The 18,217-nt window shown below is 43.8% G+C and overlaps 1 protein-coding gene across 2 annotated transcripts in view; it reads right to left on the bottom strand.

Moving 5' to 3' along the window:
- Positions 1-3,613: 3,613 nt before the first annotated feature.
- Positions 3,614-18,217, bottom strand: part of CCBE1 (collagen and calcium binding EGF domains 1) — a 247,532-nt gene continuing 232,928 nt past the window's right edge. For both annotated transcript variants that reach the window (XM_046672021.1, XM_046672020.1), the window contains 5 exons: positions 17,477-17,597; positions 10,392-10,531; positions 10,259-10,294; positions 9,483-9,518; positions 3,614-7,802 (listed from right to left, as the gene is read on the bottom strand). In XM_046672021.1, the coding sequence (XP_046527977.1) occupies positions 7,569-7,802; positions 9,483-9,518; positions 10,259-10,294; positions 10,392-10,531; positions 17,477-17,597 (567 nt within the window). In that variant the 3' untranslated portion in view covers positions 3,614-7,568. The remainder of the gene's footprint in view (positions 7,803-9,482; positions 9,519-10,258; positions 10,295-10,391; positions 10,532-17,476; positions 17,598-18,217) is intronic.

Raw genomic sequence — 18,217 nt, 5'->3', positions numbered from 1 at the left:
GATTAATGTGACAATGAATTCGCGCTTGTTTTAAAATATACCTGCTTGTTATGTTTTAGCTGTGATCTTGGGCAAACTATTTTACCTCTCAGTAGATGTTTACACCAGGGATGATAAAAGTATCTACCTTATAGAGTTTTGTGAAGACTAAATGCATTAATTCTATCAAATTTGTTATAAAAATATAGATTGGGGGGCCAGCCTGGTGGCATAGTGGTTAAATTTGTGTGCTCTGCTTTGGTGGCACGGGGTTCACAGGTTCAGATCTTGGGCGGACCTACACTGCTCATCAAGCCATGTTGTGGTGGCATCCCACACATAAAAAAAAAAAATGGAATATTGGCACTCATGTTAGCTCACGTCACTCAAAGCAAAAAGAGGGGGATTGGCAATAGGTGTTAGCTCAGGGCCAATCTTCCTCACCAAAAAAAAATATATACACACACACACACACAGATTGGACTCCTACTATGTACTGGTATGTACTGGGTCTGGTGGGACATGTGTGAATACAGTAGAGAAAAATAGAAAGTTCCTGCCCCTGAGTAGTTTCTAGTCTAGCAAGGAAGGTGACAACAGACAAGCAGTCAGTTCTCACAGAGGCAAACAGTCAAGAAACAAGGAAGTTGCTTCAACAGTCTCCCAGTGGGTTTCCCTGCTTCCATCCTTGCCCCTTCGAAACCCTCCATGGGTCCAGGAGGAAATGCAAAGTCCTTACCCAGAGCCTTAAGGCTCTACTCGGCCTCTGGCTGCCTCTCAAGGCGTTTCCTACCATGCCCCCCTCGCTGATTCTGTTCCAGCCACGCTGACACCAGTGCTATTTTGAGCACACTAAGCAGGTCTGTTTTGGGGTTTTGCTGAAACCTTCAGTGTATGGATCATTCTCCCCCAACATCTCTTCATGGCTCGCCTCTCCCTTTGTACAGGTTTTTGCTCATATGCCACCCTTCTGTTGGTGAGGCCTTTCCAGAAGAGCCCAGCTAAAGCGGATACTCCCACCCTCCATCACTCTCTATTCCTCTACCCTAATTAACTTTTCCCCATAGCTCCTTTTAATACTGATATCTATTGTGATGGTCAATTTTATGTGTCAATTTGGCTAGGCCACAGTACCCAGATCTTTGGTCAAACATTATTCTAGACGTTTCTGTGAAGGTATTTTTTTAGATGAGATTAACATTTAAATCAGTAGACTTTGCATGAAGCAGATTACCCTCCAAAATGTGGGTAGGCCTCATCCAATCAGCTGAAGGCCTTAATAGGAAAACACTGACCTACCCTGCAGAAGGAATTCTGCCAGCAGACTGCCTTTGGACTCGAACTGCAACATCAGCTCTTCTTGGGTCTCCAGCCTACCCTACAGAGTTTGGACTTGCCTGCCTCTATAATCACATGACTGAATTCCTTAAAATAAATCTTGGTATACATGTGTTTATATATACACACACCTATATCTATTTATCCACATACATACAGCCTATCGGTTCTGTTTCTCTGGAGAACTCACATGTTTCTGTTTATCTTCCTGGACCAGAAGGCATATTCCACAAGAACAGGGTTTCATACTATCACTACTCTACTCTTGGCCCTCGACAAATTTTTACTGAATGAAGTGCACAAGGATTTCAGAGTGGAAAGCATGCTATTAAAGGAAGTAAGCAGGGTGACAAGGGTCAATGGACAGGGAGAAAATTTCCTTCTTGTACTGGGTTGAATAGTGTCCCCCCAAAATTCCTATCTACCTAGAACCTCAGAATGTGACCTTATTTGGAAATTGGATCTGTACAGATAAACTGAGATGAGGTCATGCTGGATTAGGGTGGGCTCTCATCCAATAAGTAGGGTCTTTGTAAGAAAAGACAGACACAGAACACACAGAGGGGAGACTACCGTGTGAAGACATGGAGACACAGACACAGAGGTAGAGTGGCATGTGACGTTGGAGGCAAGCAGCACCAAGGATGGCCGGCAACCACTGGAAACCGAAGAGAGGCATGGGATGGCTTCTGCCTCAGAGCTTCGAGAAGGTACCAACCCTACTGACACCTCTTGGACTTCCAGCTTCCAGAACTGTGAGGAAATAAAATGTCTGTTGTGTATGCCCCCTTGTTGTGCTCCTTTGCCACGGCAGCAGGAGGGACCCACACACCCCTCTTCCTCACGTCTCTCCCAGTCCCCCAGAACCCTGCAGTCCACTGCAGTTGTCCCCACATACCCTTGAAGAGTTACCTTTTCCTCATGGACCTCCCCAGCGGCTGAGTGCAGCTCCCACTTGGCCACTTGTAACCGGGTATCTAGATGTGAGCAGGTGGTAAAAATCTGCACACACAGTTGAGGGTGTTTCAAAAACACAGTGAGCTTTTTCAAAACTTTATCATCCTGGTTGGAAGAAACCAGCCTCAAATTCTGCTGGGACTCGAGACCGGAGCACATGAGGTTACCATCCAATCACACAAATGGGATGTCCAAAGGAACGAGGAGTGTTCATCCTCATTCCATCAAAGCTGGAGGGAACCCAGCGTTTGGTTCATTAAGCTGCTTTTTAAATTAAGACGACTGGAAAAACTATACATGAAGTCGTCTCCCAGATTTCTATCGACTGCTGTGTCACCCAGGGGATTCGTGACGCTTTTCCCTTCAAAGGTCTTGTGTGGCTCTGGGGCGACCGGCGGCGGGGGGGCTTCACGCGGGTGTGACTTTGGGAAGGAGTGCACGGGGAGCGGAGGGTGGCTCCTCCTGGCACGAGCTGTCATTGGCTCCTGCAGCACTTTTCCTTCACAGCACTTATCACAGTTTGTAATTGCATATTTATGTGATTAATGTATTTTGCCTGGAAGGATTCCTGTCTGTTTTGCCAAAAATCCCTTGGAGGATGGGGATTTTGACATTTTTGCTCCCCATCGTGTCTGCAGTACATAGCACAGTGTGCAGCTTACAAGCATGTGATAAATATTTGCTAAAGGAAAGTGGGATGTATACATATGGGTTAACCTCCAGACGCTAAAGGCACCCTGCTAGAGTGCGAAAAATCTTAGAGGCATCCTCCTTTTTATTGCATGACTCTGCCTCCCGTGTGGCCCAACCGATGAAAATTCCCTTCCTCTTGTGTTCACACAGAGGACTTTGGCTACCAACTCCTCGGGCTTCCTCCCCGCAGCTCTATTTAACTTTTTTAGGTAGTCAACTTTTTTTTCCCCTCCAAAAGAAACTTTATGCAGAATTCTAATCCGAAACCATTTGAAAACTGAGTTGCTTGCGGTGCAGTGGGTACCAGGTGGAACCCTCACAGGCCTCCCCTTCGTGAGCTCCGAAGGCGCCTCCAATGATCCTTAGACAGTTCTTGGTTTGAAAACCCCATCCTGAGGGTCGCAGAGGATCCCCCCAACTGGGCACTTGGGCCTCTGAGACTGCGATTCAGTGGAACCTGGGCCTTCAGACCTTGACTCAGACTCGAATGTTGGAGCCACACTTGGCCCCAGGAAGTGGTCCACCCAGAATGCAGGTTCTGGATCTTAAGCAAAATCTCTCTCTCCATCTCCTTATACTCATCTTGTGAAAAGACAACTTGTACCACAGGACTGGGTGTCAGGACAAAATACAGGACAACCACATATAAAAAATAACTTTGTTATTAAGCATATTATAATCTTATCAAAAGTACTTCATAGTATCACATCCATGACTATTTGAATACTAGTTCAGCCGTTACATGGACCTGTTATCAATAATGAACGTAGCTACTGAAGGATATGACTAGTCACTGGCAAATAAAAACAGCCACAACACATGAAATTCCCCAAGGCACTTGCTCTGGGGATCTCATAAAGAATACTGAGGTCCCTGGGGGATGTGTAAAAGGGTCTTTTTTCTATGAGTCCCTAAAGCAGTTAAGATTTGTTGAAGGAGCACGTGAGGTTCAACATTTTATTCAACAACTACGGTCACGGTTTTTTCTTTTTCTCAAATGGAAAGTTATTTTTTGATTTGTTGTGAAACATACATGCTGACTGTGCCAGGAAAAATTTCATCTATTTCCCTGAATTCATTATTAATAGCTTTAGATGGCTCTGTTCTACTAATTGTTTGGCCTGGATTCCTGCAAATAATTTTCCTTTTCAGGAAGGTTATCTGAAAGATGTAAGGTTGCACAATGAGGCTGCTGTCTCTCTCTGTGACAGGCTGCAGTGGGGGAAGAGAGGGAGGAGGTGACACCAGAGTATGATGAGGGATCTGCTGTCAACCCAAGGAGATGCCTGGCACCTAGCCATGGTGAATATCTTCCCTTGCATGCCTGGATACAGGGCTCACAAGGCCAACAGTAGTTATGAACCCTGGAAAGGCAGCATGACCAGACCAGGGTGCCCTTTGCCTGGTGTTTGGTGGGGCAACCCCTCCACTCCCCATGCCAGTGCGCATCTATTATTTACCTGCGTGGCTATGGACACACTTGTCTGAGTTTATACAGTAGAAATTACGTCGGTTGGTCGATTCATTCTGTGGCAGGTGTCGAAATTATCTCAGGAGAGAGAAGACAGCATTCCCTTTGTAGCTCCGTACCCTTTGGCACAGTAAAGCTTAGAATTTCTCCCTCTGGATTGGGAAGGGAGGAGGCATTTTCCTAAATTAAAATGCATGCCCTCCCGACACTATTTTCCACAGCAGACTTTTCTTCCCACTGCTTTCCAAAGACAGGAGCAACCCAGTAAGTCCTCTTCTAAGTTCTGCTTACCAGGGTACAAAAAAATGCACGTCCATATTTCTGCTAAATGGTTGAGGAGGTGTCCAAATCTTTTTCCTCAGGAAACATGAAGCGGTTTTGCTAAACTATATATAGCAAATTTCACACCCCAAAATGGCGTTTCTGTTGGGTTTTGAGCATAAGTTTTGTTTAGACAGTGAATCTTTAGTTTTTTTATCAATAACTAAAAGATACATTAGGAACAACAGTGCCTTCTTACGTCTTATCTTTGAAAAATATAATCTGGGCATACAGAGTACATATTTAGTCCCGTGGTAGTAGTCCAAGTTTTGAAAATACGATGAATAATTATTTTACAAATTGATCTGCTTTAGCAGACCGAGATAAAATACAAATTATTGTGTGTTTTGCTGGCAAATATTTAGAATAGTCTCAGAAATCCCAGATATTACTACCTTTAATTCATTCTGTTAATATATTACCCTAGCCTCTGGCCAAACGTGCAGTTTAGTTGCATTTTATGAGCATTTGACAATAAAGAAGATGATTATTTTTCTAAATACAGTTCACTGTTAAGAAAAGTAATAAAATTCATTTAAAAAAAATCAAAGGCAGATCTAATCATTTCTCATACAGCCTGTACATTTTTTTTTTTTTTTTTTTTTTTAGCATTCATCCATTCACACCCTTTAAATACTGCCTTCCACAAGCAGGCGAACATTAAATATATTCCAGATGGGAATTGACAGTTGCTCAGTTCATCTCTTCCTGAAGCTGTGGTCGGCGAGGCCTTCTGCTGTGATGACTAGATTCTGGAGAGACTGGAGGGGCAGGAAGGATGCTAGAAAACCAGCATTGGGAAAGTATTTGCTTTCAGCTCTAACATTTTGGTGGACAGACACTGGGGATTTTGCATGAGGAAGAAATAGTGCGGTAAAGTGTTGGTGAAAAACAGCCACGGATGATTGTCTGGAGTCCTGGGTTTCTAACCTGATGGGAACGCGGGAAGCAAGGCTGTTGTCACTTGAGATTCACAAACAGAAGCTCTTCCTGTCACTGTGAAGCAAGCAGATTGAAAGTGGCGTACAAACCCAACAGTGGTTCTCTTTAAACAGGCTTTCCCAGGAGGAGAGTTAAATGATGCAGGCTAAGGAGATAAAAAAAGAAAACTAAACACAAACTTCCCAGAGATATAGGGGGAAATTGCAGGATGGGAAATGGGAACCCTAACATGAGCAAACAGGAGTTGTGACAACGATCATTTGTGAAGCTCAATACAAGGGTGAAGATCCCTGAACAGGTAGATAAACAGCCATTCTGATGTCAAATGAGAAAGTGGACTTGAAGAAATCTGTAAGCTGCTCATTAAAACCAAGAGGTTCCCCAACAATATGACAAAGGAGCAGACGCTCCTGCTGGTCTCTGGAACACTCACTCTCAATCTCGCTCCTGTGTCTGTGGATCCAGAGAAAGCCTTTTCCAGAACATGCTTCCCTCTGGGACCCAGGGGTGTTGAGTAAACACTGGTTCGGTGGGAGGTTTGGGAAGACACCCCTTTCCCGATTGCTTCCCACAGTTGCTGAAGGGAAATCCAGGAGAAGTCCTGAAAGAGCTAGAATGTGGACTAAATTATGGAAACTAAGGAAAAATGGGAATAACGGGAAGGAAATTTCTGCCAAACAAGGAAAACTTGGTTTTTCCCTCCCCATCCAAGAGAACTTTCAATAGTGTATGATTCTCTATGATGGCAAGCTTGGCTGGCCCCACACAAGGACTTCTAATTCCCAAGGAGCAAATTTACCTGCCTCTGCTGATTCAGTGGGGTCCCTGCTCCCGGCTCACCAACAACCCAAGCCAGCAACCTCCTTCCAGCCCGGAGCTCCACTGTACACCGTTCAACCTGGATCACGGGCTAACAGCACCTTCTGGGCGCCCGGTCACGGCCTGGCCATTCTGCATCTCTCCCTAAGGGTCAGCCACTCTTAGTTAACAATAGTCTGTGCTTTACAGACCAAGACTGCTCACTTGATCAAAGAGCTTTAAAATATCCTGGCAAACCAGGAGCCCATTGTTCTAATGTGAATCAGGGCACTGTATACACTCATTTTGTTTTGAAAAGAGGATTTATTCCGATAGCCAGAATAACTTTCCTTATAGATAAGCATGGCAAGAGCCTTAATAGGCATATTTGAATTTTAAAATGTGGCAACCTATATGACAGAAATATATGACTGTAATCTTCCTCTATCTTCTCTAATCTCCACCTCTTCTTTTCTCCTTTCTTTAATCAAAATTGGGAAACACAGTTGGACAAAAGGATAGAATATTTAAAATCTATTGGGTTGACAAGGAAAAAGAATTACCCACCAAAGTAAATATACATCGTGGTCTCCCCCTTTTAATTGAAGAGGCTTCATTGTGATACTGAAGAGTAATAATCTACTTTGGACACATATCTATTTTTCTTTTATAAGCAAACTCATATTTTCTTAGAGCTCCCCTTGCCATTTTCCTTTTGATATTCTGCCAAATTTTAAGACACTGCGAGACACTTAATTCAGAAATCCAGAAGTTCCTGACAAAAAAAGGAGTAAAAGACCAGTTCCAATGTAGACCACCCCGCCTGGCTCTCAGCAGGAAGCATGCACATCAGTCCTTCACTCCCTCCTGTCTTTAGTGGGTGTGGCAGGGGACTCTGATGATAGTATTTGGAAGAAGAGAAGCAGAGAGAAGGCGGGAAAAGAGTAAAGAAATAAAAATCTATCTTTTCTGGGTCTCCAGTGGTGTCTGCTTTTTTCTTTAGACGATCTAACTGCAGGTGGAAACACTCTTCTCTCCTCTTCCTTTGGCACGAAGATGCTGGGATGTGCTAAGGGTAAAGGTCTCCGGGGGCTCCCAAGTCTCTTGTCTCAGTTCTTCTCGGGTAGTCGTCTCCAGAGCCGAAGCCCATGGCTTCTGGATAGCTGGAAGATCCCTGAGGTGAAGGGAACTCCTCGGCAGAAGAGTGAGTCCGGTGCCCGAACACCTTTTCCTGCAGCTCCGCGATGTCATTGCGGATGTCAGCCAGCATAAGCAGCAGGAAGTCGAAAGAACCAGGGGGTCCCTGTGCACGAGAGGAATCAAAACCAGGACAACACAGACTCAACTCTCTGCTAAGTGATGGCTTCCATAGGCCCCATGATTTGCTGGTTGCGCAGCTTGCTGGCAATTATTTAGTTGATAGCTTTGTGTCCCAAACGGAGTAAACATAGGGACTACTGGAGTAGCCTGGGGGATTCCTAAGACTGCCTTCTAATTCCCTCCTCTCTCCTAGGAGCTTCAGTGACATATTCACCTCTCTTCCCCCCAATTCTAGGCTATGTCAAATCTGGTAGAATGAAAGACTATGAGAACGACCCTTCTAAAGTAACTTTCCAAAGAAACCTGGAAAAGACTCATGAAGGCCACAGAGTAGTTGTTAAGAGGTTGGGTTTCTGTTGGGTTTGAATCTCAGCTCTGCCACTGACTAGCTGTGTGGTCTCAGGCAAGTTAATTAATTTCTTTGGGTTTTGGTTCCCATTCTGTAAAATGGGGATATAACAGTTTCAGTTTCATAGAGTTCACAGCTGAAGATTCAAGTGAGTTGATAGAGCACGATAAATACTCAAAAATGTTATCTGTTATTTTCTTTAAGTGAAATCATTAAAATGTTTATAAGCATGGCTGACTATAACTGCAACTTAAATGAAGTTGAAAGTATGTTATAAAGGCATCCATTCCTCATTGACCAGGAAAGGTCCAAGCAGAGGCTTCCTAATTTTTCTATTGCTTGAACACCTTTTATCATTATATAGTACTTATCAAGCCTTAATTTCTAGGTAGTACTGTGTGGGGCATGGTAATATAATGTGTGAACATGCATGTTCCGGGTTTGTTAGTAACCTGTAGTAAAATCTTTACCACCACCTCCTCCCCGCCAGTCCCCACCCTCTGTTGCTGTGGCTACCACCTTAGAAACAGCAGTGTACATCTGCAAAGCACTTAGTGATGTACAGTATTTTGACGTCATTTGACCCTCACAGTAACCACCTGAGTGTGGCAGATCAGATTCCACTTGGCACTGCACAGGTGAGGAATGGATGCCCCAAAATGCTAAGTGACACAGCCACAATCAGAGAGGCAACAGGTGGAAGAGTTGAGATGGGAACCCAGACCTCCTACCTCCAAGGCCAAGGCTCTATGTCTTCCTTCAGAAATTACACTGACTTCTTCCAAAGCAATGGCATTGTCGGAATTTCCCGTGGTTTTGAGTACTACTAATTTTCATTTTTAATCTCCCAGACGCCACACATGTACCCAACTAATTTCTTCTAAGCGGTCCCAAGTGGCCCTGCACGTCTCTGCACTTTTTGGAGGGGATGGTCATCTGACTCGCTAGGGTTACAGTAGCGGCTACATTCTGAAATGTTCAGAGTTATGACTTAACCCCATAGATTTCTTTTCTAGTCCTTTCAGATGTGTTATGACATACCTGAAAACAGACTCATGGCATACTAGGGTTTTGTATCTTAGGAGAAGACATTCCAAATAAAGATTAGCCATGATAAAAGAAAAAACAACAGAAAACAAGTTTTCAAAATAAATCCCAATGAGCTGCTAAAGGTCTCCGTGACTTCTGTTTGGGCAGGCTGAGTGATGGCTGGAAGGGGCTGGCTTTTGCTAATAAGATAAATTTACAGGCTCATCAGGGTGGCATCCCTGAGAACGTTCCCACTGGGGAGGCAGGACAGACGGCGCTACTTACTGGAGATCCTCTGGGTCCAGGCGCTCCTCTCTCCCCCTAAAAGCAGAAAGGTTGGGTTAGCCTTCTGGACCATGTGGATGCTGCCACCAGTCTCTATTTAGACATCACCATAACCATCTCCCTGCATGAAACAACAAATATTTTCTATCGGAAACAAATGTAAGCTTGAAGCTGGATGCAGGGACCACTTATTTCAACAGATCTGCTTGGGTAAATAAACTCTCATTCTCATTTCCCCTGAGGCCACATATTTTCAAGCCAGATCTGACAAGAGGAATGCCTGTATTTCCAGGCAGCGTGTGGAATGACTTAGAAGCTTACTAAAGTAACTTACACTGACTTCTTTATGATGTAAGCAGCAGGCAGCTCTCAAAGCAAAACCTCCCACTTGCACAGAACGGAACTTCTCCTGTTCTTGACTTAAACATATCAAAGAAATGGGGACACACACAAAATAGCCCTATGAAAGAACACTGCCTAAAGGGAAAAACACGCACTAATATTACAACACAGAGGCTTATTTAAAATTTAAAAGGTACTCTTTCTTAGGAGTGGTTTTGGTTGTTTTTGTTATTACAGTAGTCGCATATTTTAAGAAAATTGTTTTTTAGATTTTCTTCCAAGCTTTGGGTATTCCAAGCTTTGAGTATTCATATCTCAATTTTGCCACATGCAAAATGGGGACAGTAAACAGTGCCTGAGCTTCACTTGATGCCTGCACAAAAGATCAACATTAAGCAGCTGTAGGCTTTTAAGGAGCCCCTCTTAAGACTTACCTTAGAACCATCTCTTCCGGGTGCACCTGCTGGACCCTACAAGACAAAGATCTAGTTTAACAGAAGGAAAAAGCATGGGATGAGAACATGCTTTCCCCAACACCATTAAGTGCATCTTTGGTAAAATACTGACCACAGGGCCCCTCCGGCCTTGTTTAATGTGGGACAGATCAGGAGATGGTCCCATGGGTCCCATTGAGCCCCGTGGGCCAGGCTGCCCAGGAGGGCCTGGCACGCCGGGGAAGCCTGGGCTGCCCTTTGGTCCCGGTGAGCCTGTAAGCAAAGAACACCTCATTAGCTCCACATCCCATGAGGATGACAAGGGGCTCTGGCTGACAAGAGTCTGTGAGCCCCTTGCAGCCATTTCTGTTTGCACTCTGCCCTTTGCCCTCTGACATCTCCACTGAGATGTCCCACAGGCATTTTAAATTTAACATGATCAAAAATTGACTTCCCCATCCTCCTCTCCTTTCATGGACCACCAGTAACCCATCCACTCAGTCCAGAAACTTGAGAGTCTTCCTACAGATTTCCCTGTTTCCACAAGCTCCTTATCCAATAAGTGACCAGGTCTATACATTTTACCTCTTTAACGTCTCATAACTGTCTGCTCCTCTGTATCCCCTCGATCACAGGAAGGTGGTGGTTAATACAGCTGGACAGTGGTTCAGAGCATGCTTTCAGCAACGGAGAGACCTACGTTTGAATTTTGGACAAGTTGCCTGACCTCTTTGAACCTTAGTTTTTCATCTGTAATCTGGGCTAATAAAAATCTACCTTATAGAGTGGTTCTGAGTATTAAATGGGAGTTTAGATACACACACACCTCTCTCACTATCTCACACATGGAAGAACTAAAAACAAACTCTGCCAGGCCTTCTTTTTATTGACCTCAACTCTTGCTTCACAGCTGGGCCCTCTGTTTTCCACCACTCTTGTTTGCCCCTCACCTGTTCTTCACTATTCTATATGAATGTTATTTCTAAAACAAGTCTTACGGTGGAACTTTCCTACTTTCAACCCTTTGGTGCAAAAGTCTCAAGCCACTGGGATGGGGCAGCAAACTCTCCTGCAGGACCCAAATATCCACTACTACTGGGGTTGGGGCAGGAAACTCTCTCCTGTTCAACATCTGCCATGGCCACAAAGCAGAACTGGGCTGCCACAGTGGGGAGAAGATCTCACCCCAAAGTCCACGTGCACAGGTCATGCTGGGGACTGAGCTGGACCAGAGAACTGAAAATTGCCCCCCTCCCCCAACTCTACCGTAGAGTAAGAAGTAACAGCAGTCTACCACTGGAGGAAGAGCAAGAACGTGGAGGGAGAACCTCTCTGTGGCTGAGGGGTGGAGGGGCTGCCAAAAGCTGAGAACCACTGAGAAAAAACCATCAGCACCCAAGGCCTCCACTAAGCATGTAGAAACAGTACTCGATCATCGGAGGAATTTGAAAATTTGAAGACTGTGGAACACTGGAGGTAAAGATAGTAACAATCAATCCAAACCCAGCTCAAAGACTCATTAGATTGACTCAATTCTCCATGCCAGTGGCCTGATAAAAGAAGAGGACACCCATCTCCAGGAATAATTACTATGTACCCCAGTCTCTACTCTTCCTCTACAAACGATACCTGGCCTTCAATCAAAAATTTGGGGGCACAAAAGGAGTAAAAGAAAACAAAAATAATGAAAAAAAAAAACCATGCACACAAAACAAACAGCCCCCATTGTCAAGAGAGAGAGCAATCAATAGAATCGGACTCAGAGGTGCCCCAGATGTTAGGATTATCATACAGCGACTTTGAAATAACGATGATTACTATGTTAAAGATGTTAGCGGAAAAGACAGCTTGCTTGAACAGATGGGGAATTTCAGCAGAGAGACGGAAACTAGAGAAAAAAAGTCAAATGGAAATGCTGGAAAGAAAAAACACAATTATCAGAGATGAAAAATTTCTCTGCTAGGCTTATCAGCAGACTGGTCACAGCTGAGGAAGTAATCAGTGAACTTAAAGATAAGTCAATAGAAGTTATCCAAAATGAAACACAAAGAGAAAAAAGAGGGGGAAAAAAGCAAAACTGAGCATCCAAGAGAGGCGGGACAACATCAAACAGTCTAAGATACAAGTAGATGGAGTCTGAGGAAAAGAAGTAGAACGGCCTGCAGTGGGCCCCTTGGCACACAGAATAAAGTTCACACTCCTCAGCCTGGTGCACTAGGTCATGACTGCTCCCTCTCTGGGCATTGTTTTACCCCACTGCCGCCTTCCTAATCACCTCTTAGCCCCCATTCTCGAGAATAAACCACGCTATAGTGCACCACCCAGCCTAGATTCTTCTTCCCTCCTTTTCTGCTTTGCCTCCACCCTCATCTAATCACCATAGACCACATTTCTCCAAAAACATCTTGGCACTCCCTTCCCCATAAGAGAATTAACAGCTTACTTCATTGTGCACCATTATATGTATAGTATAATGCGTGCATGTGTGTAATAGACAGATACATCTGTAAATATTAGATGTATAGATGCACACATGTACATATAGATATCTCTCTATACACACACACATATACACAAGTACATACACACTCCGTACATGGATATATATACCCTGTTTATGTATATTATTATCCCCTGAATTTCCTAACAGTGAAAAATGGAGAGATTTCATATAAAAACAGAAGTTTCTGGCTTCTGTTTGAAAACAGGAAGAACTAAAACGTGGACCTCTATCTTCCCACTGGCACAATCACCGGAGCTCTATGTAGGGCTGCCCTTTAAATGGGGCCACATGCTCTTGGGTTTAGTTCAATTCTCCTTACTCCCTGTTGCTCAAGCCCAGCGCCCTTCATTCATCTATGCTACCTGCCTGGTCCACGTAGACATTGAGGGTTTAAAAAAATTTTTTTTAAATTCTTTTCAGAGGCCTAAATTGACAGAGCACTGGGAGAATACTGAGTTTAAGAATAAGCGATATGACTGTTTTTGTGCCTGCTTGTAATGATCGTTTGTATATATGCCAGAATTTGGTTGTACGAACCATCATGGGGGTTGATGACGAAGAGATCTATAGGTCTCATCTACCGTTAACCACAGACATGGAGGGTTGTAAACAGCCACTTTGGCTGGGGTTGGGCTTGCAGTGGGGTTGGGGTATCCCCTCACTTCTGTATATATCAGCTACACAAGTGAGGGAATACCTCGCTGGCTCCACAGGGGTTGTGGCTGCTAAGTGGTAGGGTGCAGCTTAGTGCAGACTCCAGCATGTTCACCTCTGCATTAGGCCTCGAACATCAGCGGTAGAGATGAGGCAAAAGAGAGTGGGCACTTTGGGAGTATTTTTAAAAGAATTGTGGTAAACAACATATAAACAACATAACATAAAAGTTACCATCTTAACCATGTTTAAATGTAGTTTAGCAGTGTTAAGCACATTCACATCGTTGTGCGACAGAGCTCTAGAACTTTCTCATCACGCAAAACTGAAACTCTATACCTACTGAAAAACTACTCCTCATCTCCCCCTCCCCCAGCTCCTGGCAACCACCATTCTCCTTTCTGTATGTATGAATCTGACTACCTTAGATACCTCATGTAAGTAGAATCATACAGCCTTTGTCTTTTTGTGGCTGGCTTATTTCACTAAGCGTAATGTCCTCAAGGTTCACCCATATTACAGAATGAAATAGGATTTCCTTCTTTGTTAAGGCTGAATAATATTCCACTGTGTGTGTATACCACGTTTCATTTGTCCATTTATCCATTGATGGACACTGGGGTTGCTTCCACCTCTTGGCAGTTGTGAATAGTGCTGCTATGAATATGGGTATGCAAACATCTCTTCAAGATCCTGCTTTTAATTCTTCTGATATCTACCAAGAAGTGGGATTACTGGATCACGTGTTAGTTCTATTTTTAATTTTCTGAGGAACCTTCATACTCTTTTCCCTTGTGGCAGCACCATTTTATATTCCCACCAACAGCACATAAAGATTCCAATTTCTCCATATCTTCACCCACACTTGTTATTTTCAGTTTTTTGATAGTGGCAGGTCTAATGGGTGTGAAGTGTTATCTCACAAGTTTTGATTTGCACTTCTCTATGATTAGCGATGTTCAGCATCTTTTCATGTGCTTATTGGCTATTTGAATAGTATTATTGGAGAAATGTCTATTCAAGTCCTTTGTTCACTTTTAAATTGAGTTATTTGATTTTTTTGTTGTTGAATTATGGAGTTCTTTTTATATTCTGGACACTAACCCCTTTTCAGATACATGATTTGCAAATATTTTTTCCCATTCTGTAGACTGCCTTTCACTCTGTTGACTGTATCCTTTTATGTACAAAAGATTTAAAGTTTTATACAGTCCTATTTGTCTATTTTTGCTTTTGTCATCTGTGCTTTTGGTGTCATATCTAAGAAATCATTGCCAAATTCAATGTCATGAATGCTTTCTCCTAGAAGTTTCATAGTTTCAGGTCTTATATTTAAGTTGATTTTTGTATCTGGTGTAAGGTAGGGTCCAACTTCATTCTTTTGCACATGGAAGGATATTGGCTTTAACCCGTTTTAGACTGCCAACTCTGTGAGTGTCTGGGGCATGTCTTAACTGTCAGCACACCCTCAGAGTCCCAGGTACATAGCAGGCTGCTTAGTAAATGTTTCATGTCAAATGACTGCACTGAAGAGGCTGGGCTGATTGTTGTGCTGTAATTATTCCTCAGTGATGTCTCTTTCAAATGCACACAGTAATTACTTTTTGATCCTATCTAGCTCCCACTATAGGCAGAGCACAGTGACAGGACGGGATGACTTTGTTTTCACCAGAAAACAAAGAAACAAAGACTTCAGAGTTTTCATATTTGGGGAAGTCTTTTCTAGCTCATAGAACAATTACGCCAAAGTTAAAGGCAGTTAATGTTCCATCCAAACGTGTCTCACATCCCTACTCTCAAAGCTGGTTCCAGGTCACCCTGAAAGAGTTTATGTGGAAAGGGGACCCGAGCCCTCCTAAAACTAAATACCTCCAATAGCACAATGACAGGCCAGAGATAATATCTTACTCTCATTTACACAATCAATGAGCCTTAGGAATACTATATGTCAAGGACCTTTAAAATGTGGGGCTTTGATGTGCAAATGTCAGCAACTTCTATATAACAGTGGGGGGGGGGGGGGGGGCAGAGAGCAGCAGCGAGCACTTCCCCATCACCAAAGCCAAAGGATTCCCACCCAGTGTAGCTTCGTATACTGGTACCCAGTCTGTGATTCGTCACAGGCCTCAGGGCTGGAATTTTAGTTAAGAGTAAGAGAAACCGTATTATCATTCTAGCCACCCTAACACATCTCAGTGGAGGGCATCACAAACTTTTATGCTGGATGTAAGGAGGGAGAAGGAAATAGGATTGGAGGAGAAAGCAAAGGCACAGTCCGTTGGAAAAGCTAGCCCTCAATCAAGCGCTACTCCATCAAGGACCCTGGACAGCTCAAATCATGTTAGGAATCAGACAGAACTGGAAGAAAAGCTAGCAAATCATTCATTAAGAAGAAAGACAGCCAAAGGCTCCCTGTTCCTGGTTTGTCCCTGTTGGAGTGATATGTGGACTGTCCCGAGAGGAAGTTCCTCCAGGGAAGCAGAGCGAGAGCATTCTCTTAGAGAAGGGTGGAGAACACTGTGCTAGGAATCAGTTCTTAAGGAGAGACCTCAGTCTACTTAGAAGCAGCAAGAGGCTGCTTGTGTGTGGCATCTGCTGGAGAAAATACCACCATGACCCAGAGTAGCTCAGGCCACAAGAATGAACAAGAGGATAAACCAAAGTCCTGGACCAGTTCCTATTCTCTGTACAGACTGAGACCCAGGCCACCTGTGTTTGATGGAAACCAGGAGATGAAAATGTATGTGAAGAAAACAGAAATAGTTTGAGAAGAATTTTGAGCCTTTGTTCTTGCTGACCTTTCAACTAAAATCTACCCACTGTCCTTCCTGCGTGGACAAATCCTACCAGTCTTTCACGTCCAGCTCAAACCCCAAGTCCCCAACCATGGAGGCTACAGTGATCTCTCCTCTTTAAGCTCCCACGCAGGAAGCACCTGTGTGCTTACGTGGGGCAGGCAGATACTGTTTTATTCTAGTTGCTTTCAGTCTACGTGTGTTATCGTCCTGATAAGAATGTCAGGAGGTCATTTGCAACACCTAGCACACTGCTAGCTAAGCCATGATAATCAGGGATAAGATACTCCATGTTTTAGAATCACTTGCTAACCCTAATATCATTTCCTGTACTGGTGTGAAAAAAAAATCTATTGATCTATCTATCATGGAGAGACTCAAAATACAAAACATCTTGTGACTATTTTTTAAAGTTATCATAGTGTATTTTCTGACAGAATGATAGGACATTTGGGATTTTCTTCAAAGCAATAGGGTGAATCTCCAAAGCAGTATGCTGAATGAAAAGAGCCAGATAAAAAGAACACACACTGCGAGACTCCTTGCTCTGAAGTTCTAGAAGAGGCAAAACTGCAGTGAGAGAGAGCAGGTCAGTGGTTGCCTAGAGGTGGGAAAGGGGGAGTAGACTGCAAATGGGCACAAGGGAACTTTTTGGGGTGACGGAAATGTTCTCTATCTTGATATAGATATAGGTGGGTGGTTAGTAAATGCTTGATATAGGGTGCATACATTTGTCAAGACTCACCAAACTGTAATTTAAAATTTTATTTTATCTCAATAAGGTTGACTTCTAAAGAAAAATATATAGATATAAAAATAAATATTGATATAAACGTGTTGACAAATAATCAGGGAAGGAGGAAAGAGGATTGAGGAATAACAGAAACGAGTCTGGCCGTAAGCTGCCAGGGCTGGGGGATGAGCCCACAGGAGTTCATTATACCAATCTATTTTTGTATATGTTAACATTAAAAAATAGTTTTTCATTTTGTTTCTCTGTAACTTAAAATGATCTTTAAGAGTCTTACCCAAACCCAGGACAATGACCTTTTTCTCCCAAATTACTCTTGGTTATGAGGGTTTCTCAGGCTTCAGGACCCAATTTCCCAAGGCCCTCTTCACCTGCCGGTGTGGGGCCTCCCTGGACTCCTGCTTCTGCTCTCATCCATGGAAGCTTAGGAAGTCCATCCAGCCCCCACCAAACATGAGCTCTCCGCAGGCCTTGGCTGGGGACTATCACCCTTCTATGCCCTTCTCCACACTCACCGGGAGGGCCCTGGCCCCCAGGCAGGCCAGGGGGTCCTGGAAGGTAGGTGTTTGAGGCCAGCACCTTGTCACCAGTGACGTACTTGCCCAGGCCAGCAGCACTGTTGGGGAGCAGGGCAATCTGCAAAGAGAAGAGCAACCTTGGTCAGGAAGTGAAGGCTCCATTGCCAGGGAGATTCTGCGCACTTCTGTTATTTGCAGATGCTGCAAAGCCTTTTCATGGCAATTCCTCTTTATCTGAGCTAGTTTGAGCCCAAAGGGACTGTAGAGATCCTCTTTCTAAACGCAGAGGTCTTCTCGTGAAAACAACTTGAATGTTGTTTTGAATGTTGAACTCCCTCCAGCTAGGTACTGGGTGAACATGGATCAGCTCCAGATTGCCTAGACATCACCATTAGACTCATTATTACCATTAATTAATGCAATCTACCTGTTTCAGACTTTCCATTTGTTATTTAATTACTTTATGTCTCAAATATTTGAGACCTACTATGTGCCAGGCGCTGTGCTTGGTTCTAAGGTGACCATGGTGACCAAGACATGGTCCCTGCTCTTAAGGACGTCTCAGCCATGGAACCAGGACTAAGAATGTGGATTACACTTACCTACACACTCAGGTGTTTGGGAGCTAGTGGGAGACAGTGATTTGTGATGGTTTTAACACATATTCATAAATTTTCTGACACTCGTACCTTCAAAAGATGAAGGCTAATTTCCCAGCCTCTGAGAGTGGGCCGTACT

The sequence above is a fragment of the Equus quagga genome, chromosome 9, assembly GCF_021613505.1.
Source record: "Equus quagga isolate Etosha38 chromosome 9, UCLA_HA_Equagga_1.0, whole genome shotgun sequence".
In the NCBI taxonomy this organism is placed as follows: Eukaryota; Metazoa; Chordata; class Mammalia; order Perissodactyla; family Equidae; genus Equus; species Equus quagga.
This window is presented reverse-complemented; position numbering and strand designations above follow the sequence as displayed.